The sequence below is a fragment of the Podarcis filfolensis genome (genome assembly GCF_964270895.1).
Source record: "Podarcis filfolensis genome assembly, chromosome: 3".
Classification (NCBI taxonomy): Eukaryota; Metazoa; Chordata; class Lepidosauria; order Squamata; family Lacertidae; genus Podarcis; species Podarcis filfolensis.
In genome coordinates, this window is record NC_139606.1 from 120,199,193 (window position 1) to 120,221,919 (window position 22,727).

The 22,727-nt window shown below is 46.2% G+C and overlaps 1 protein-coding gene across 15 annotated transcripts in view; it reads right to left on the bottom strand.

The window, feature by feature from the left end:
• Window positions 1-22,727, bottom strand: part of OTOF (otoferlin) — a 186,134-nt gene that overhangs the window by 9,028 nt on the left and 154,379 nt on the right. For 9 of the 15 annotated variants that reach the window (XM_083604721.1, XM_083604708.1, XM_083604718.1 and 6 more), the window contains 9 exons: window positions 20,416-20,582; window positions 18,737-18,871; window positions 16,480-16,617; window positions 15,026-15,153; window positions 12,427-12,597; window positions 9,384-9,544; window positions 8,499-8,641; window positions 5,672-5,760; window positions 2,328-2,426 (listed from right to left, as the gene is read on the bottom strand). In XM_083604721.1, coding sequence (XP_083460847.1) covers window positions 2,328-2,426; window positions 5,672-5,760; window positions 8,499-8,641; window positions 9,384-9,544; window positions 12,427-12,597; window positions 15,026-15,153; window positions 16,480-16,617; window positions 18,737-18,871; window positions 20,416-20,582 — 1,231 coding nt within the window. Of the gene's footprint in view, window positions 1-1,973; window positions 2,073-2,327; window positions 2,427-5,671; window positions 5,761-8,498; window positions 8,642-9,383; window positions 9,545-12,426; window positions 12,598-15,025; window positions 15,154-16,479; window positions 16,618-18,736; window positions 18,872-20,415; window positions 20,583-22,727 lie in introns of all 15 variants that reach the window. The other 6 variants (XM_083604711.1, XM_083604719.1, XM_083604713.1 and 3 more) reach the window with 3 other exon arrangements.

A 22,727-nucleotide genomic window follows, 5' to 3' on the forward strand; every position in this document is an offset into this window, starting at 1 on the left:
TTAGCCAGCATGACCAGTGGTCAGGGATGATGGGAGCTGTAGTCCAACAACATCTGGGGACCCACAGGTTGAGAACCCACAGGGAACCAGGCAGAGGGCCTTCTCGGTAGTGGTGCCCGCCCTGTAGAACGCCCTCCCTTCAGATGTCAAGGAAATAAACAACTCTCTGACGTTCAGAAGACATCTGAAGGCAGCCCTGTTTAGGGAAGTTTTTAATGACTGATGTTTGAATGTGTTTTTAATCTTTTGTTGGAAGCCGCCCAGGGTGGCTGAGGAAACCCAGCCAGATGGGCGCCATATAAATAAGATTATTATCCCTGCCTGGGACCCCTACATGGAGGAGATGCTGTTTTAAGTACAGTTGGATCGCGCCTTTTGTGGGGAGGTATGCTCTGGGGGTGGCACGTATACACGAAAACGCGTATACACAAGTCACCCCCTTGAGTCTGCCGCTGCACAAGTATCCTATCTTCTGAGCAAGGCAGAGGGCTTTTAATTTCTCTGCCTTTCTTATCAGGCTCTGGGGTGCTCTCACAGGACAGTCTGTGAGTTCTTTATTTTCTTCCTTTATCGGCTCCCTGGAGTCTGAAACCAGTATCTGCTCGGTGGGATTTGAAGATCAGATGTGATTTCTGAAGCCCACATTCAGAATTCGGTTTGCAAACATTCCTCCAGTGCCTATCAGACTTTGAAAAGCTGGTCTCAACTTCATCCATTTTGTCGAATAAATTAAACTAAATGGTTTCAATCAGCTTTTGAATAAATGGTCCACTGATGGTCCCTATTTTTTGATTTTTGTATTCTCTGACAGTGGGTCATGCAAACTGCTATTCTGAATCACGCTTTCTTTAGGGGAAAGGGCACTGGGGATAAGTTTAGGGAACCAAGGGAGAGGGCCCCTCCAAAAGTTTGGGAACCACTGGCCTAAACTGTACCCCCCCCCTCTGATACATGCAAGAGGGAACAAAGCAAGCTGTCCCCACAGCTAAAAACACCACCATATCTGCAAAAAACACACACAACAAAACACCTTCCCAGCTGCGCCCTTGCAAAAAGGAGACAGCCAAGCACACACACACACAAGGTGTTGCCACACCTGGAACAAGAGCATGCAAAAAGGCAGCAGAACAGCGGCATTTCTCATTCAGAGAAGGGAGAAGCAAACCCCTTGACCCTCATTCCCTTACCTGCTCGGATGCTCGTATTTTCTCAGGCCCCTTATGGGTGACCACCCAGCCCTGCTCCCAGGCAAATGCATAGCTCAGGCTGGGTGGATCGGCAGGACTGCATCAGATCTGGGGCAGGGTGAAGGTAGAAGCTAGCTCTCGGGGTGTGAAGCTGGCTCAACAACCTGCCCTCCCGTGGTCATGTCTCTGCAAAGTGACCCGTCTCTTAGATCTACGTTGGTTCCCAGTATGTTTCCGAGCACAATTCAAAGTGCTGGTGCTGACCTTGAAAGCCCTGAATGGCCTTGGCCCAATATACCTGAAGGAGCGTCTCCACCCCCATTGTCCAGCCCGGACACCGAGGACCTTCTGGTGGTTCATCACTACGAGAAGTGAGGTTATAGGGGACCAAGCAGAGGGCCTTCTCGGTGGTGGCACCTGCCCTGTGGAACATCCTCCCACCAGATGTCAAACAGATGCACACCTTCTGAAAGGCAGTCCTATATTGGGAAGTTTTTAATGTCTGGTGTTTTGCTGTGCTCTGTTATGTTGGAAGCTGCCCAGAGCGGCCGGGGCATCCCAGTCAAATGGGCAGGGTACAAGAAATTATTATTATTATTATTATTATCAACCCCTGGAACCAGTTCCCCTTGGGCTCTGCCGATGGATTGCCATAAGCTATGGATTTGCAGGGCATCTGACAGCGGGCGAGCAAAGGATTTGCGCGGAGTCTCCCATGCGTTCCCCCCACCCTGAACAGCCCTAAGCCTCCCAGGAGGGGTCGTGCATGGAGCCTTGGTCAATTACCCCCTGACATAGATGTCTGACATCTTCTCTCCCGTCATGAAAGCATCGTCCTCCAGGACCACCTCATCGGTGTTCCAAATAATAACCCGCAGCTCATACCTAGCTATGGCACAGAGCGGACAGCGGCACAACAACGACAACAACACAGAGAGGACAGAAAAGGGGGAGAAAAGAGGCAGAACAGGAGAAGCAAAGTGTCGGTTAGCTGATGCCCGCGTGGAGGAAACGCGCCGTCTGAGAAAGGGTCGCCCGTCCTCTGCGGGGAGCGCTAAAGAGCAGGGCAGAACCAAAACCAAAAGAAGAAGCTCACGCACACAGAGAGAGTAGCCGGCTTTGGGTTTCCCACGTACGTACCCCCGGACAAAAATGTCACTGGATTTCTCGCCAGTGAAGTAATCATCGTCCTCCAGGACTACCTCATCTGTGTTCCACACTATCACTCTAAGCTCGTATCTGGCGGGGAGGAAGGGAGAACAAGGCGTGAGCCGGTGGGGAAGGAGGGTTGAGGTGGATCACGTGGGCACGGACACCCCCTAAGAACTGCGATTCCTCTCCGAAGGCTCTCCAAGGAAGGTCTGAGCAGAGGAAAGGAGACCACTGTGTCCCTCCTGTTGACTTTCCTCCATGGTTGTTACAGGGGCGGAGGAAGCAGGGTGCGGTGGGTGCGGGTCACCCCGGGCGTCACCACTGAGGGGGGTGACAAAATGCCGGGCAGCACTCACCGTGAGGACTGCAGCGCACCTGAGCCAGGTGTCTCTCCTGGGCTTGGGTGCGCGCAGGCTCCCAAATGGTCTGCCAGCTGCCTCCCCCCAGCTGTAGAAATTGCACAAAACAAATGAAATACCTATAATCCTATTATAAGAATTGTAATGTTGGGAATCTGAATACATGCAGCTACACACAGAGAGTCAATTAAGGTTTGGCAGACAGCCAAAAGCTCATGTGAAGGAGTAAGTCTGCCTGGTGATACAGAGGCATGGAGACAGCTCCCTGATTGGTCAAGCTCTCTCAAGGGAGTGATAATTAATGGCCTACTAACTGTTAGTTCGGGACACGGGTGGCGCTGTGGGTTAAACCACAGAGCCTAGAACTTGCCGATCAGAAGGTCGTTGGTTCGAATCCCCGCAATGACGGGGTGAGCTCCCGTTGCTCGGTCCCTGCTCCTGCCAACCTAGCAGTTCAAAAGCACGTCAAAGTGCAAGTAGATAAATAGGTACCGCTCCGGCGGGAAGGTCAACGGCGTTTCCGTGCGCTGCTCTGGTTCTCCAGAAGTGGCTTAGTCATGCTGGCTACATGACCCGGAAGCTGTACGCCGGCTCCCTCGGCCAATAAAGCGAGATGAGCACCGCAACCCCAGAGTTGGCCACGACTGGACCTAATGGTCAGGGGTCCCTTTACCTTTACCTAACTGTTAGTTCAGTGGTTCAGTGTGTCAGTGTAGGAGTTGTGAGTCGCGTATGAGAGAGCTAGTCAAAGATCCGTGTTCTGTTCCTGTAAATAATCCAATGTATATAATAAACACCTAACTACAAGTTCCTGGTTCCTGCTTCATCCATCCTGTCTGCAGCCAAGTTGCCAATTGCTTCCGTGGGTTCTGCATGTACTCTGCTAGGTCTGGCTAAGGTCCTGCAACTAGTCAGAAAGTTGTGAAACACCAATAGGTTTTGCCAATATATAATCCTACCTCGATCTGGGTAAAGCAAAGCTCCTCTAGGTCGAGCTAGGATTATAATACATCAGAATTTTTGGGGTTCTACCCTTCTTTGAATTTTGGTCATTTAAAGTTAATGATTTTTCTATTTCCTTCTGGGGAAACTGAATTGTTCAGTGAAATGAGGCTTGTAGCCAGCATCCCGTTAAGGCTTTGTTCTACAGTGTTACCTCAGGTTAAGTACTTAATTCGTTCCAGAGGTCCGTATTTAACCTAAAACTGTTCTTACCCTAAAGCACCACTTTAGCTAATGGGGCCTCCTGCTGCTGCCGCGCTGCCAGAGCACGATTTCTGTTCTCATCCTGAAGCAAATTTCTCAACCTGAAGCACTATCTCTGGGTTAGCGGAGTCTGTAACCTGTAACCTGAAGCGGTATGTAACCTGAAGCGTACGTAACCCGAGGTACCACTATATTTTAGGTTTTTCTAATTTTTTCCCTTAAGCTTTTTGATTTTTTATTATTTAGTTGATTTCCACAAGATAATATTTCTAGTCGATTACTTCTCGTTTCAGGGATTTTCACTGTATTTCATTTGTTTTGTGCAATTCCTCAGTTCTGTGGCTGTCTTTTTTCTATTGGTTCCCCCCCCCCCCAGCTGTAGGGCAGCTAAGTGGGAGGAGGCAGACAGACTCTGGAAGTCCCATGTTGCGCCCCACACCTATGGGCAACTCGCCCCATCCCTGGGCGTGCCGCCCCATGCACCTGAGTGGCTTCCTCCGCCACTGGGTTGTTTCAGGTGTTTTTTGCTCGGAGGAGAGGGGAAATTCCCTGCATTGCAGGGGGTGGACTGGAGGACCCTTGGGGTCCCTTCCAGTTCTACAGTTCTATGATTTCTCTCCCCTCTGGAAACTCATCAAAACTCAGCTCCACAGAAATGAGAGCATGCTCTTCGAATTTGAATCGGCTTTGGGCAACCAGGGGCAGGACAAGAAGCAACTTGGTCAACGGACTTTTATGGTCAAATAGCATGGTGACATCCACCCGAGCTATAAATCAAATCCAGTCCATTAAGAAGCTGCCGTAAACGGAGCCAGACCACTGGATTTTGTGTCTCTTGTACACCACTTAGATGTTTTCTGCATATAAGTACTTTCACAAATAAAATGAATTCCTCCCTCCCACCCCAAACCCCCAAACTCCTTAGCTGTCTCTCACAGGAGATGCTCAGATGAAGTCCCATCTAACTTTTTGGACTTTTAACCATCCACACAACCAAATATAAACACAACCTACACTAGTAGCCAAAATAGTGGAAACCCTTTGGAGAAAGTGTATTTCCGAGGTCTGATGGCTCCTAACACCACTTTCTTTGGGGCGTAACGCCATAAAATTATATATCTGTGAGAAGATAATCTAATGAAGAATGTAAGTTGGTTCTGTTATCTGTATTCTATCAAAGGTTATAGCCAAATAACCAGAAAAAGGAGTGTTTAGAGAGCCAATCAGGTGCCATCTTGTTTTGGCAATGATGGCTCATAACACCACATTTTTGGGGAGTAATACCATAAAATTATATATCAATGGTAAAGATAATTTATATTGCCTCTTCTTTCTTTTATTGCCTCATTCGTTCTCTCTCTTACTCTCAGTCTCCTTGCCCCCTTAAACTATCCTTCCCTCCATCCCTTGATTCACCCACTCATCCTTCCTCCTCCTGAAAGGATTTCATGGATGCCAGGATCTCCTCTGGGCCCTCTTCACTAGGGCTGGGCGATATTTTGATATCTCGTCCAAAACCAGTTCGAAGGCCATTATACCGGTTTCATCATTTTTGACCTGGCGATATATCATGAATCGTGATCTTGAGTGCGCTATGCAAAAATCACGATGAACCGTGAAGCCAGCCCACACAGCTCCATCCTTATTCCAGACATCGACATCTATTGGTATATCGTCATGTATAGCTGGTGATATATCGCGATGTTGAAAACCCAATCTTGCCCAGCCCTGCCCCTGATCCAACCCCGACCCAGAGCAAAACATTACTTCTTTGGCTTCCTCGGTGAGATGTCAATGGCGGGTCCTGGTGCCGGCATGTCCATGGGGAACATGTCTACCCACAATTCCAGTCGTCCCTGCAATGGTGGAGAGAGCCAGTTAGTGGCACCTAAGTCCTGCTTCTTGGGAGAAAAGCAATGACAAACCTAGACAGCATCTTAAAAAGCAGAGACATCACCTTGCTGACAAAGGTCCATATTGTTAAAGCTATAGTTTTCCCAGCAGTGATGTATGGAAGTGAGAGCTGGACCATAAAGAAGGCTGATCGCCAAAGAATGGATGCTTTTGAATTCTGGTGCTGGAGGAGACTCTTGAGAGTCCCATGGACTGCAAGAAGGTCCAACCTCTCCATTCTGAAGGAAATCAGCCCTGGGTGCTCACTGGAAGGACAGATCGTGAAGCTGTGCCTCCAAGACTTTGGCCACCTCATGAGAAGAGAAGACTCCCTGGAAAAGACCCTGATGTTGGGAAAGATGGAGGGCACAAGGAGAAGGGGACGACAGAGGACGAGATGGTGGGACAGTGTTCTCGAAGCTACCAGCATGAGTTTGACCAAACTGCGGGAGGCAGTGGAAGACAGGAGTGCCTGGCGTGCTCTGGTCCAGGGGGTCACAAAGAGTCGGACACGACTAAATGACTAAACAACAACAACAAATCCCCCCCAAGTCCCAAATCGCTGGGCCCCACTCAGATCCAATCTGTTCGGGGACACCCAGTGGATGTCATGCAACCTTTTCTCCTGTTGGATCAGATCCAAGGTGCAGTCATCTCCTTTCCAAATGTGGAGAAGAAGAAGAAGAAGAAGAAGAAGAAGAAGAAGAAGAAGAAGAAGAAGAAGAAGAAGAAGAAGAAGAAGAAGAAGAAGAAGAAGAAGGAGTTTTATTTATACACTGCCTTCCCCAGCCAAGACCGGGCTCAGAACAGCTAACACCAGGTATAAAAACAATTGATTATTCCTGACAATCAAAGGCAAGCATTCCTTTATGCAATGACAGCTGCCAGGATGCTTATAGCAAAAAATTGGAAAGGGAGAAAAATCCCATCAATGAAAGAATGGCAAATTAAATTTTGTGAATATATACATCTGGCAAGACTCACAGCATTCATAAAGGGACAATCGGACCAGAAATTATTAAAAGAATGGGGATGCGCTAAAGAGTATATGAAAAAACATTGTTTTGGAGTGAGCGTATCGGTATGTAATGAATGGTGCTTTGCAGGGTTAAAGAAAAAGAAAAATGGTGTAAAAAGTATAAAGATAGAAGTAATCTACATTAGACACAACAATTTAGAAAGAGTAAAATTTTTGAGGTCTTGGAACAAAGGAAGGAAGTCAATATGTGTATATGTATGTAATGACTAGATTAGAATGAAGATATGGTTTTATTTGTAGCTGTGTGCTTTTTGCTTTTTGCTTTTTTCTTTTGTGTTCTGTTTTTCTTTCTTGTTTGTATAGTTTCATTTTGGATTCAATGTTTGTAATTTTTGTTGTAATTTTGCATTGATAAATAAAATTTATTTTAAAAAGCCCAGTTGATTAAAATACAACTTAAAAACAAGATTAAAATGCAACATTAAAATGCAGCCTCATTTCAGTAGAAACTCAAATCAAAAACTTTATGGGATGAAAACGTCAAGCCTTCACCAAGGCCAACTATCCAGGCTGGTCCTACGTGGGCCAGAAAAAAGCCAGGGAAGTCCCCAAATAGGAGTTCCATCACAGAAGGAGAAAGGAAAAAGGAAGAGGGGAAGCAAAATACTTCCTAGAAGATCATGGGCAGGATCCCAGGGCAACAGCCCTATTAACTGGCAGAAGAAGACAAGGAGAAGCTGCTGGATCAGGCCCATGGCCCATCTACTCCAGCATCCTGTTTTCACAGTGGCCAACCAGGTGCCCCCTGGGAAACCAGCAAGCAGGATTCGAACACAAGAGCAACTCTCCCCTCCTGCGGTTTCCAGCTGTGGAGCCATCCTAGCTGGAGCCATTGAAACTCCTCGGTTTGCAACCAGATGTACCACTGTATTAGAATTTATATACCGCCCTAAACCCGGAGGTCTCAGGGCGCTTCACAGAAAAGATCAATGTATAACATATATAAATCAGGGAATCCAGAAGTCGAAAAAGGAGATAGTATAAATACAGAAGAGAAGGAGGTTACTAAATATGAATAAGGACAGCTTGTATTCCTTACTAAGAGGTTTAAATGGAAGGGTTCTGTTTGTTTGCTTTAGGTTTGTCTGGTTTTATTTCTTTTTTAATGTATTTTCTTCAGGTATAGACAGAAAGAATGTTGTTTATGCTAACAGTTATAAAAATGTGTTCTTTTTCTATTTCTTCTTTCTTCTTTCTTTTTACTATCTCTTGTATATGTAAGATGTATGAGATGTGGGATGTCAACAGTAAATAAAAATGAATTTTAAAAAATGATCAACATAAAAACCACAATATATATAATCAAAATAAAAACAACAACCCAATAACACGCCCACCCCCTTGGAGTCGGTGGCGTTAGAGACATGCAAATACAGTGGTACCTCGGGTTAAGTACTTAATTCATTCCAGAGGTCCGTTCTTAACCTGAAACTGTTCTTAACCTGAAGCACCACTTTAGCTAATGGGGCCTCCTGCTGCTGCCGTGCCGCCAGAGCACGATTTCTGTTCTCATCCTGAAGCAAAGTTCTTAACCTGAAGCACTATTTCTGGGTTAGTGGAGTCTGTAACCTGAAGCATCTGTAACCCGAGGTACCACTGTACATGGTTGGAGCGCGAGTCCTCCACACCAGCAAGTGCGCAGCCTAGAGTGGCGCCAGGTACCTGCTCGATGCCTGGCTTGTCCGGGTTCAGCAGGGGCCGTGTTTCCACGTGCTCAGGCACCAGTTTGCAGCCCACGCGCGGGATCTCCTCCCAGTGGTGCAAGACAGTCAGCGCTAGATGCTCGTCCGTCTGCTTCTTCTGGCCTGCGGGCGCAGAGAGCGCAGAGGCAATGAGGCAGAAAGAGAAAAGTGCCACAGGTCGAAAGAGGAGCAGAAACATTTGCTGCTGTTTGCAGCACCCTGGTGTGACTAACAAGAGGGCTCGCCCCAACAGCCTGGGTTTGCTGTGGTCTAAACCACAGAGTCTAGGGCTTGCCGATCAGAAGGTCGGCGGTTCGAATCCCCGCAATGGGGTGAGCTCCCGTTGCTCGGTCCCTGCTCCTGCCAACCTAGCAGTTCAAAAGCACGTCAAAGCACAAGTAGATAAATAGGTATCGCTCCTGCGGGAAGGTAAACAGCATTTCCGTGCACTGCTCTGGTTCGCCAGAAGCGGCTTCGTCCTGCTGGCCACATGACCCGGAAAAGCTGTACGCCGGCTCCCTCGGCCAATAAAGCGAGATGAGCGCCGCAACCCCAGAGTCGGTCACGACTGGACCTAACGGTCAGTGGTCCCTTTACCTTTATGTAATCCATTGAGCAAGGGATTCAAATCACAAGAAAAGAGATGCCCCCCCTCTTTTTTATTATTAAATTAATAAATAATCATACATAATTATTCTGCAAAATTTGAAGGCCGGCTGTGTTTCCAGTCTTGTATTGTGCAAATTAGGCAGGTCCGCCTTTCGTCGTGAGCTAAATAGAAATCCTCTCCTTGTCCCCATCTTTCACCATTCTGTATATTCTGACTTGAAAGCAACTGCCTGCGGCTGATTGGCTTCCAACATACCGTTTTCGTCCTCCACTTCTGTGGGTCCCGTGAAGACCCGGTTGGTCACCTTCACTCTGCCGCCAGGGCCATAATGGGGCCCATCCAGCTTCCCCTCTTTGCATAACTTGGACAAGATCTGGGTGGGCTTCTGAGGGTCTCTCCACAAATTGTAACCATGGCTGTGGACAAAAGATGACTCTCGTCAGTTCAAGGTAGGGCTTGGGGGAGCCCAGTCCCTGCAGCCCACTCCTCAAAGACCCTCCCTGCTCTATACAGTGGTACTTCAGGTTAAGAACTTCATTTGTTCTGGAGGTCGTTCTTAACCTGAAACTGCTCTTAACCTGAAGCACCACTTTAGCTAATGGGGCCTCTTGCTGCCACTGCGCAATTTCTGTTCTCATCCTGAAGCAAAGTTCTTAACCCGAGGTACTATTTCTGGGTTAGCAGAGTCTGTAACCTGAAGCGTCTGTAACCCGAGGTACCACTGTAGTTGTTTCTCTTTGACATCTGGTGGGAGGGTGTTCCACAGGGTGGGTGCCACCACTGAGAAGGCCCTCTGCCTGGTTCCCTGTAACCTCACTTCTCGCAGTGAGGGAACCACCAGAAGGCCATCAGAGCTGGACCTCAGTGTCCGGGCAGAACGATGGGGGAGGAGACACTCCTTCAGGTATGCAGGACCGAGGCAATTCTGGGCTGCATCAATAGGAGTATAGCATCTAGATCAAGGGAAGTAATAGTGCCACTGTATTCTGCTCTGGTCAGACCTCACCTGGAGTACTGTGTCCAGTTCTGGGCACCACAGTTCAAGAAGGACACTGACAAACTGGAACGTGTCCAGAGGAGGGCAACCAAAATGGTCAAAGGCCTGGAAACGATGCCTTATGAGGAACGGCTAAGGGAGCTGGGCATGTTTAGCCTGGAGAAGAGGAGGTTAAGGGGTGATATGATAGCCATGTTCAAATATATAAAAGGATGTCACATAGAGGAGGGAGCAAGGTTGTTTTCTGCTGCTCCAGAGAAGCGGACACGGAGCAATGGTTCCAAACTACAAGAAAGAAGATTCCACCTAAACATTAGGAAGAACTTCCTGACAGTAAGAGCTGTTTGACAGTGGAATTTGCTGCCAAGGAGTGTGGTGGAGTCTCCTTCTTTGGAGGTCTTTAAGCAGAGGCTTGACAACCATATGTCAGGAGTGCTCTGATGGTGTTTCCTGCTTGGCAGGGGGTTGGACTCGATGGCCCTTGTGGTCTCTTCCAACTCTATGATTCTATGATTCTATTCTATGATTCTATGAGGCCGTTTAGGGCTTTCAAGGTCAGCACCAACACTTTGAATTGTGCTCAGAAATGCACTGGGAGCCAATGTAGGTCTTTCAAGACCGGTGTTATATGGTCTTGGCGGCCGCTCCCAGTCACCAGTTTAGCTCTTAGCATGTTTCTCCCTTGTGTCCTGAGTTCGAGTGTCTTCAAAGCCCAGGACCCCTTTGGTAAAGGCCGCTCTCCAACTGGAGCGCTCGCAAGCCTGTGGAGGCAGAGCTGATCCATAGGGGCTAGTAGTGATCAATAGCCTCTCCTCCATGAATTTGCCTAATCCTGTTTAAAAGCCTGTGGCAGGGAGTTTAACTCCATAGTTTAACTGCATGAAGAAGGGCTTTTTAAAAAATCTGTCCTGACTCTTTCGACACTCTTTATCAGATGTTATGAGATCTAGTCTTAGGAGAGGAGAAGAAAAACTTTACATTCTACCCTCCTTTTCCATGCCGCTCATAATTTTAGAAGGCTTGCTCACTTTTCTCTAAACGGAAAGGTCCAGAATGCTGCAACCTTTCTTCTTAAAGGAGCTACTCCAACCTCTGGATAAGTCTGATTGACCTTTTCTGAATCTTTCCCAACTTGGCAATATCCTTTTCGAGGTGAGGCGACCAGCACACAGTACAGTAGTACCTCGGGTTACATACGCTTCAGGTTACAGACTCCACTAACCCAGAAATAGTACCTCAGGTTAAGAACTTTGCTTCAGGATGAGAACAGAAATCGTGCTCCGGCAGCGTGGCAGCAGCAGGAGGCCCCATTAGCTAAAGTGGTGCTTCAGGTTAAGAACAGTTTCAGGTTAAGAACGGACCTCCAGAACGAATTAAGTACTTAACCCGAGGTACCACTGCATATGGGTAAGACTTAATAGGAAGTGTTGCTGAGTTCACAGAATCAAAGTGTTGTGGAAGGGACCACGAGGGTCCTCTAGTCCCTGCAATGTAAAAATCTTTTGCCCAACATGGGGCTTGAACCCTCAACCTTGAAATTTGGGATGTGGAACTGCAATGCCATGTGAGCGAGATGAATAAACACCCAGCAATAAAAGATAATGGGAGAGGATTTACCCCAGCAAATTATTTGTCAAAATTACGAATACCCAAATACAGACAGACATTTACCCTCGCAAGATTCAACGTGCTGCCTTATTGGAGGGCAGATTCGAGGGTAAACCATACGTGGAACGAGTCTGCCCCTGCGGCTTGATGGAGGTAGAAACTGTCTCTCATGTCTTGTTACGCTGCCGTTTCTACGGGGATCTACGCTCGGTATTTATCACTCCCGTTATACAAAAATCTCCAAATGGGTCCGAATTTCAATGTCTAAAACTCCTGGTAGAGGACAAGGATCTAGAGATCACGCTCAGGGTGGCTAAATTCTGTGCAACTGCCATAAAACTTAGGGAACAAGCTGTACTACCAAAATGATTGTTTTTAAATGATAATTTTAGGTTATATTTAGTGATATTGGCAACACCAATATATTTTTTTAACTGCCGCTATATCTGAATTGTCTCTGTTATACCCAATTGCAATTCAATGTATGCCTGTTGTGTTTTATGATTTTCCTGATATTGTAAGTGAGCCGGAACTGGTCTGTGACCATAATAATAAAATTCTGAATTAAGAGTCCAATGCTCTACTTGCATGCGGTTTCTTTGAATGAAGAGTTGACTTCTCTGGCAAACTCTGCTTCTTGCAGGGCCTCCCTCAGAGCTACAAAATTCAGCTGCAGGGATCCGGGATGCTTACATGGAGTAGTTCTGTGTGATCCCACAGGTCGCCCTGTGCTTGCTGTAGTATCGGTTCTCCAGGTCGATCTTGGTCTCGCCAATCAGATCATCGGATCCCACCAGATCCCAGTCGTAAATGGCCACTGTCAACATGGACTCCATGGGGAAAGTGGCCTCGATGTCAAACGACCTGGAGGGGAAGAGACAACCGTATGGAATCGCGGGGGAAATTGGAAAGGAATGGGAAGTGGCAAGTGAGGAGAAGAACAGCCCTCAGGGATGGAGAAACTTTTTCAAAGCAATCGTTGTTGGGATAGGTAGAATTATTAGACGGGTGCAAAAATAAGCTAACCAACTAGCTGGGTGCTCCCAGCTTGGGTCAGAGTTGACCGAAGGCAGCCTTTTCTTAGCCTTGGGTCCCTAGATGTCATAATAATAATAATAATAATAATAATAATAATAATAATAATAATAATATATTTATATCCCGCCCATCTGGTTGGATTTCCCCAGACACTCTGGGCGGCTCCCAACAGAATATTAAAAACACTATAAAACATCAAGCATTATAAACTATATAAACATCAAACATGTTTAGGGAAGTTTTTAATATTTAATGCTGTATTGTTTTTAACATTTGATTGGAAGCTGCCCAGAGTGGCTGGGGAGACTTAGCCAGATGGGCGGGGTATAAATAATAAATTATTATTATTATATTATTATTATTAAAAACTTCCCTAAACGGGACTGACTTCTGATGTCTTCTAAAAGTCAGATAGTTGTTTATTTCCTTGACATCTGTTGGGAAGGCGTTCCACAGGACAGGCGCCACCACCAAGAAGGCCCTCTGCCTGGTTTCCTGTAACCTCACTTCTCACAATGAGGGAACCGCCAGAAGGCCCTCGGACCTGGACCTCAGTGTGCGGGCTAACGACAACTCCCAGCATCCCTGACCACAGATCCTGCTGGCTAGGGATGATGGGAGATGTAGTCCAACATTGCCTGGGGACCCGAGATTGAGGAAGGCTAACCTAAGGTGTGCAATGCTTGGTTTGGAAAACCCCAGTTCTCCACCCCCATTAATGCATTCCAGTACTAATGGAATTTTGCTGCCTCCCAAGTGCCTGCAAATGTCCCCCTCTCTGAGGCTGCCTCCTGGCAGGTTTGGTGTCCATCTGAGCTTTAATCATAATAATAATAATAATAATAGTAATAATAATTTATTATTTATACCCCGCCCATCTGGCTGGGTTTCCCCAGCCACTCTGGGCGGCTTCCAACACAATATTAAAATACAAAACCTATTAAACATTAAAAGCTTCCTTAAACAAGGCTGCCTTCAGATGTCTTCTAAAAGTCTGGTAGTTGTTTTTCTCTTTGACATCTAGTGGGAGGGCATTCCACAGGGCGGGTGCTACTACCGAGAAGGCCCTCCGCCTGGTCCCCTGTAACTTGGCTTCTCACAGGGAGGGAACCGCCAGAAGGCCCTTGGCGCTGGACCTCAGTGTCTGGGCAGAACGATGCGGGTGGAGACGCTCCTTCAGGTATACAGGACCAAGACACAGTCAGAGAATTGTAGAGCTGGAAGAGCCCTCAGTGGTCATCTAGCCTAACCCCCCCTGCAGTGCAGGGATTTCAGCTGAAGAATCCCTGATCCAAACTCTCTTTAAAAACCTTTATCGAAGGAAAGCCCACCACCATCAGAGAGAATCTGTTCCACCGTTGAATGGATCCCTACCCCCAGAAAGTCCTTCCTGATATTTTCTCAGGATCTCCCTCCTTGTCCTTGAAATACATTTCTCGCCTCTAGAGCAGCAGAAAGCAATCTTGCTCCACCTTCTGGGCAAAAGGGCTGCCAGGTGGAAGATGGAACAAACTTGTTTTCTGCTGCTCCGGAGGCAAAAGAAAACCCAAACAAGGCAGCGCTGTGCAAACCGCAGCCTGGCTCAGCGCGGGTGAAGGAATGGGTTTCCCAAATCTAAAAACCTGACTGTGTAGTCAGTCTGAAACGGGCCCCAAAATCCTCATTTTTCCTTTTCCAAGGTAGCATTTCTAAAATGCTTTAACTTGAGCTCTTGAGCCAAAACCCAGCTGTATAAACAAGTGCTCAAAGTGCTCTCCTTTATCAGTCCATGATGGCAATGGATGGCCTTGGCTGTTCCAGTGGAGCAGGGATGGCACGTCTGGGTCTTATCTTACATCCTGACCACACTCTGACACACAGACCTAGTCTGGGAACAGCACCAGGAGACCTTCTTACCCCAAGATAAGGAATACAGGAACAGGAACACCCTCATATGGTCAAGAGTACAAGAAGAGGAACACCCTTTTATGGTTAAGAGTACCGGAGCAGGAACATCTGTGATGTCAACCTGCGTGTATAAGCTGACATGGCTGGATTCCTGGGGAAGGGGGGAGAGGGTGCCTGGAGGATATATACACTGCATGAAATTTCTCATTTCTTTGGACTTGCTGTGAACTGACCACGCAAGTGCCTTCTGAATAAACTCTTTCCCTGAATCAACCTCGGTGTCATTTGACTTCCTTTCTCCCTCCCGGGAGCAACGCAGACCCCACCAGTCGGTAAAGTCTAATAAGGCTACACGGGGACCCCTTACTTTCCAAAAATGGGGTTCAACTGTTTGGAGATGTAGTTCTCCTTGTCCTTGATGTCCGTCTTCCCCAACTTGATGACAACGTATGGGTCAGCTTTGCCATTGATGTCGGCGGGATGCAGATCAGTGGCCTGGAAGAGAAGCCAAGGCTCATTGCAGGATGCAACCCTAAAGTCCCATATTAACAAAAAGGGGTCCCTTCTCTCCAACTCGCCCTGCTATCTATCTTTGAAGAGGCTTGTGATGGCCTGGGACTGGGGCTCGGACTCAGAACTAGAGGAGACTCAATGTGCATCAGATCCTTTGCCTCAGGCATCATCTGAACCGAGTCTGGGGCCTGATCCTGAAGAGTCCCAGTCTGCACAGGTTCCCCTGCAACAAGCACCAGCTGGGCCGAGTCAGGGGCCTGATCCTGCCCTGGCTCCAGATGCAGGGATGACCTCGTGGCCTCCAGCTGGGCCATCACTCACAGCTGCTCCACTACTAGTTGGGTCAGGGGAGGCTGAGGCGGCCTCTGGGTCTAGTAACCCACCAACATCTCCAGAGCTGCAAAGAGTAAGGTCTGAGAAAAGGAGAGACCTGAGTATTCGCAGGAGGAGTGCTCGCCTTCGGGCGAGACAGGGAGGTGAGGGGGATCAGGACCGGCCGTTATCCTGACAGAGATAAAATGCTGTCGGACCCTGCCCCAGGTTGCAGGAGCAACATTACTAGAACCTGCCTGAGACCCTGTGCCTGACCTTGCCTGGTTTCCTGCCTTGGCCCTGTCGGACTAACTTCTCTTGGAACCTTTGGACTCTGGACCGGTCCTGGACCGCGTTTCACGGGTTACCCCTGGGCCCAGCACAAGGCTGACCTTAAGGTACATACAGGGCCAGATTGAGGTTTGATGAGGCCCTCGGCTCCTGAAGATAATGGGGCCCTTTATATGTCCAGCTGTCCTTTGTCAACAACAAATTGTCACTTTTTTGTGTTGAATAAATGCTCTATGGTCATTTATGGACCTCATAGGTATCTGAAGCCATTTGCACACGTTGCTGTGCACCCAGTCCATGCAGAATGTAGACACCCTATATATAGAAATGAGCAAACCAGTGATATTTGAGGGAGCAGGCAGGGCCCATGACTTGCATCATAGGAGCCTACACAACACAAAACACTGTTGTTGTATGTATCTCACTGTATATAAGTTGTACAAGTGACAATAAAGTATTTCAATTTCAATTTCTCCTTTTCTCTAGACTAAAAAGTCCCAAACACCACAACCTTTCTTCATATAGGAGTCACTCCATCCCCTTGATCATTTGGGCGGCTCTTTTCTGAACTTTTCCCAGACCTATAATCTCCTTTTTGAGGCAAGGCAACCAGAACCTGGCTGGGGGCAGCTCAATGGAATCAAATGCTTGGAGCTGGAAGGGCTGTAAGAAGAAAGAGAAAACCATGTGTGTCCGTTTGCTTACCCTCACCACGTAGACCCGGACCAGCACGTTGATGGGGTCGTTGCTTGGGATGCCCTGGAACATGCCGAAATTTGGGTCGTACCCCGCCTCTTTGGTGATGTCATCAGGGAGTGGCACTTTGTAGACACACATGGAGCCCTGCAAGAAAAAGTGGGAGGATGAGGAGGTGTTTTAATCTGGTTAAAAGGGAATGCAGGCCTGGGCAAAGCAATAATAATAATAATAATAATAATAATAATAATAATAATAATAATATTTTAGTTATACCCCACCCATCTGGCTGGGTTTCCCCAGCCACTCTGGGCGGCTCCCAACAGAATTAAAAGCACAATAAACCATCAAACATTAAAAACAAAAGCAAAAAGGGAGCATAGCCGAATCACAGACTCAGAGATTTGTAGAGTTGCGAGGGACTCGCAAGGGTCATCTAGTCCAACCCCCTCTGCAGTACAGGAATTGCAGCTGAAGAATCCCTGTGGCATGTGGCCTCTTTAAAAAACAAAAACCTCTCCCTCTCATGTTTTGGTGCACCAGAATAATGGCACCAGGAATAACAGACCCCCAGCTCCACGTGGAAAATGCAGGTTTGAAATCAGAAAATTGGAAATTTCTACTCTTCCAGGTTTGTCAGCTTGTTTAAGATAGCTCTATGTATTTTTATTCATTCATTCAGACAAAGTAATAATCATAAATGAATAAGAATAAAAATGTCCACCCCACCACTGAGACCATTCCATTGTAACTATCCAACCTCCCAAAATTTCATCACCTCTTAAAATGGTTTGACCCCTTTCCGTTTTAACAGGGCAAATTCCACAAACACCCTCCATATCTCCTCAAAATTATTTCTCCTGCATATTCCCCGTCTTACTTTAACAGCACATGTTAATTTATCATTAGTAGCTATATCACACACCTCTTTATACCATTCTTCCATTTTATATTCCCCTTGCTCCTTCTACTTCCTAGCTATAATAACTTGTGCAGCTGTCAATAAATTTGTGGGCAAGTCCAGCAGAAATAAAGTCAATAGACTTGATGCCAGGATTTAAATAAACATTCACATTATTAGTACTAGAAAATGTTTAGAAGATAGTGAAATATTATGCTGTATTTACTTTTATTTTTATGTTTTTAGGCTTGATGTTATGTTATTAATAACTTTTTCTGTTAGGAGATAGCAAAGTGGGTGAAAAGAGAGACAAACCAGAAGCGGAAGTTGGGGAAAGCCCTGGAGGGGAGGGAGGGAGGAATATATAGTAAATGTTAAGAATTTGAGGTGTATATAATGAATGAAAAAGAAAAATGAATATTTTTTAAAAAATAAATAAATAAATTTGTGAGCAAGTCCTTCACAGCCTGCGAACCTTCTACCCCACCGTAAATTGATAATAATGCAACTTCTGGATTTTCAGCCAGCTTTAACCCCGTGATTTCTGTTATCTCAATAATAATAATAATAATAATAATAATAATAATAATAATAATTTATTTGTACCCCGCCCATCTGGCTGGGTTTCCCCAGCCACTCTGGGCGGCTTCCACAGAGACCAAAAATACACTAAAATGTCACACATTAAAAACTTCCCTGAACAGGGCTGCCTTAAACACCCTTTGCCAGAAAAATTGTACATAGTGACACCTCCACCACATGTGAACATAATTCCCTGTTTTCTGGCATCTGTATTTTGAAATCCTATCCAATGTGAGAGCTAGACCATAAAGAAGGTTGATCACCGAAGAATGGATGCTTTTGAATTATGCTGCTAGAGGAGACTCTTGAGAGACCCATGGACTGCAAGAAGATCAAACCTCTCCATTCTGAAGGAAATCAGCCCTGAGTGCTCACTGGAAGGACAGATCCTGAAGCTGAGGCTCCAAGACTTTGGCCACCTCATGAGAAGAGAAGACTCCCTGGAAAAGACCCTGATGTTGGGAAAGATGGAGGGCACAAGGAGAAGGGGATGACAGAGGACGAGGTGGTGGTACAGTGTTCTCGAAGCTACCAGCATGAGTTTGACCAAACTGCGGGAGGCAGTGGAAGACAGGAGTGCCTGGCGTGCTCTGGTCCAGGGGGTCACGAAGAGGCGGACGTGACTAAATGACTGAACAACAACAAATCCAATGTGAGAGGAGGGAGGGAGGACCACCACCCATTTCTAGAAGTATAGAGGCATCACATCTCCGAAAAGAGGGCCATAAACTGTTCTGAATCTGCTGTGCGTGGAGGTTTGCAGATGACAGCCCCCCAACTCACTTTGAACCTGCCCACGATGCGATCCTCGTCGGCTGCGTGGTCATCGTCGTCGCCAATCTTCCCCCGAAAGAGGTTGAAAGTGTGAAGCCAGTCCTCAAAGTAGTCAAATTCCGTCTCCAGCTCTTTGGGGAACACCTGGAGAGGAGGTGACAATGAACCCGGGAAAGCAACAGCGAAGCATGCAAAGTAGAAATAATAATAATAATAATTGCTCTTCGTTGTATTTCTCCGTTTCATAACCTCTTGATGGCAAAAGAAGCCCCCAAACCTCAAAGCAGTTTACAAAAATGATAAAATCATTTAGAGCAATGTTTTCAAACATATCAATATTTAAGATTCAGGCAGGTAGCCGTGTTGGTTTGACGCAGTTGAAATATATAAAAAAATTAAAAAATTGTCCAGGAGCACCTTAGAGACCAACTAAGTTTGTTCTTAGTATAAGCTTTCATGTGCATGCACATTTCTTCAGATACCAAGAAGCAACTATATATATATATATATATATATATATATATATATATATATCGAGCAGAGGATCCATGGTTCCCCTTCATTCCCTCCTCTGTGGCTCACTTTGAAGCAGCAAAGCGGGAGAGTAAGCGGCTCCTGTCCGGTTGGCTTCTTTAAAGCGAGCGTGCTCTCTTTCCCTCCCTCCTCCCCGCTCAGCTCACTGAAAAGCAGCAAAGCTTCTCCACCCACCCCACACATGCTCCTTGTCCCTTCAGTGTTTTTCCTTCCCTCCCCACTTAAAGCGTGGTTACAAAGCACGGATCCACATGGATCCTCAGGATTTTTGCATTGGGTCACCCCAAGTTCACCATCAGATCACATAACATGTCCATGGCTACAGCCTGCACCCAAAAAATCACGCACCCACTGTTGCGTGGGGCCACAATGGTGCAAAAATGTGGTTACAAAGCACGGATCCACATGGATTCTCAGGATTTTTGCATTGGGCTACCGCAAACTCACCGTCAAATCACATGTCTGTGGCCACAGCATGAACCACAGAAATCATACATCCACTGTTTTGTCAGAATATTTTTTTTCTTGTTTTCCTCCTCTAAAAACTAGGTGCGTCTTATGGTCAGGTGCGTCTTATGGGGTGAAAAATATGGTGATTAGGTTAGGATTACCATACGCCTGGAATTTCCCAGATATAAACCTCATAAACAGCGTCTCAATGGAAATTGCTGAGATGTCCAGGAAAATGTGGACGTACGGCAGCCCATGTCGGCAGTGTACAGGTGAAACTCGAAAAATTGGAATATCGTGGAAAAGTTCATTTATTTCAGTAATTCAACTTAAAAGGTGAAACTAATATATGAGATAGACTCATATATATAATCATCACAATTATAACAAATAAAGGCTTGACATATCTCGCTTTGCATGTCAGGTATTAGTTTCACCTTTTAAGCTGAATTACTGAATTCCCCATGATATTCTAATTTTTCCAATTTCACCTGTAGATTTCCATTTTAAAAATAGCTTTAAAAAAACTCAACAACGTTTGTGTCCGGATCTTCACTTTTTGAAATATGGCAATCCTAAATTAGGTTAAAGAATACACCTGCAAAGGAAAAATAAAAACCCCAGTCTGGAGGGTCCCTCAGGATGCAGAGCCAAACCCCCATAAACCCACGCTTCTGATGCAACTGGGATCTGGCACAGCTCACCTTAAGCTCATCGATCTTCTGCTTGTTCTTCTTCTCGGGACCCTCGGACGTCGGCGGCTGCCCCTGTTGCTGCTTCTTCTTCTTGTCTTCTTTGGGCGCCTTGACTTTCTCTTTGGTCTTCCCTTGGCCCTTGGAGCCTTTCATGGGAGAGTCATCGAGTCTGATTTCTGAGCCCCCCAAGGGAACCAGTGGCAGGTGGCGTATGGGGAGGGCAGATGTAGCAAAGGCGGGAGACGAGAAACAGAAGGAGCAGCCGTGATGTGCATGAAAGCTGACAGACAGCCCCTATCAAACCAATTTTTGCCGTTCCTAAAAGGGTCCCTACCTACTGAGGCTTGGGGGAGACCAACAGCCCTTGCTATTAGTGTCTCAGGTACCATGCTGAAAAGGAGTTGCACAGGTGAGGAACAGTGGATCCTAGATCAGGATCCTAGAAAAAAACACACCAAGAACTCTGGCCAATATACCTCGGTCCAGTATACCTGAAGGAGAGTCTCCACCCCCATCGTTCTGCCCGGATGCTGAGGACCAGCTCCGAGGGCCTTCTGGCGGTTCCCTCATTGCGAGAAGCAAAGCTACAGGGAACCAGGCAGAGGGCCTTCTCGGTAGTGGCGCCCGCCCTGTGGAACGCCCTTGCAGCAGATGTCAAAGCGATAAACAACTACCTGACATTCAGAAGACATCTTAAGGGATGTTCAGGGAAGTTTTTAATGTGTGATATTTTACTGTATTTTTGGTTTTTATGGAAGCCGCCCAGAGTGGCTGGGGAGGCCCAGCCAGATGGGCGGGGTATAAATAATAAATTATTATTATTATTATTATTATTATTATTATTATTATTATTAGCTCTATAAGGCTCACTTTTTCCCTCCTAAAAAGTAAGGGGAAATGTGTGTGCGTCTTATGGAGCGAATGCAGGCTGCGCAGCTATCCCAGAAACCAGAACAGCAAGAGGGATTGCTGCTTTCACTGCGCAGCGATCCCTCTTGCTGTTCTGGCTTCTGAGATTCCGAATATTTTTTTTCTTGTTTTCCTCCTCCAAAAACTAGGTGCGTCTTGTGGTCTGGTGCGTCTTATAGAGCGAAAAATACGGTGAGTTTCAAATGTGGGAGTGGTCCCTACTTGCAAATCAAACGTACAGAAAAGCCCAATATACACGTTGATCTACCCCCCATTTAGGTGAGGAATCATATGATTATATGCTGCTTTAGAGTTTTTAATTCGATCCAACACATGTAATTATTAATATTCGTTATTTCCAGTCATTTTCTCTGAGAAACATAGAAAATAACAGGATATATTTATACGAATTCTTCAAACTTACACGACCCCTTAAAAATTAGTTACGGAACCAAATGTTGCGTAATACTGTTTTATAATTTATGATAATTTAGAATTTGAATGTATTTTCATGTAATGTTTGATACTTCCAGCTGATGAAGGTGAATATATCGAAACAGTCCTGGTTTCTGATCCATAATTGACTTCTGACTTCTGCTCAATGATTGAAACTAAGATCTTCACGTCAAATCTGACTATGGACTAACATGAACTTATCTCTACTCATAAACTCTTACCTTTAATACTGTAACGAATTACTGTGTTATACATATCCTTATGAGTTTGAGTTTGCAATCCTTGTCCGAATACATACTTTTGAATGGATTAGTTTTTGTTGATTTGCAAGTAGGGACCACTCCCACTTTTGAAACTTATACTGGCCAGAGTTCTTGGTGTGCTTTTTTCTTGGTAATAACAGGAACTCCAACTTATTTAACATCCCATCAGGATCCTGACACTTCCCGGGGGCAGTGGGACAGTATAGATTTGGAACAGCGGTTTGCAGAGGGGCATAGTTAGAAGACAAAAGTTGGGAAGAACTGGGTGGTGAACAGCTAGGAGAAGCAGAACCAGGAGAGAGAGAGTTAACAGACTCCGGTTCGCCGGAAAGTGTCCAGCCGATCAGTCCAAGGTCACGGAGATTAGATAAGGTAGCTGCACAGAAGGCGCAGTGGTTGCGAGATCAGGTTGCAAGATGAGGAAGAGACTCGGGAGGAAAGTGGGGGTAAACCTTAATTGGGAGCACCTGCGCTCTGAGAATGGACAATTTGCTCTTCCGCTATGATCATTAAAATCTCTTTCAATGCTAAGAGACTATTTTTGCTTTGTTCTGCTCATCCGCAGCCAAAGAGAGGGACGAAACTGCTTCCCCAAAGTCGGACAGAATGCTTCGATTCATTGGGAGGGAGGTGTTCGTGATTTCTCTTGGAAGTCTGGGTGCAACTCAGCTTGCAGAAAAAGGGTCTGCACGG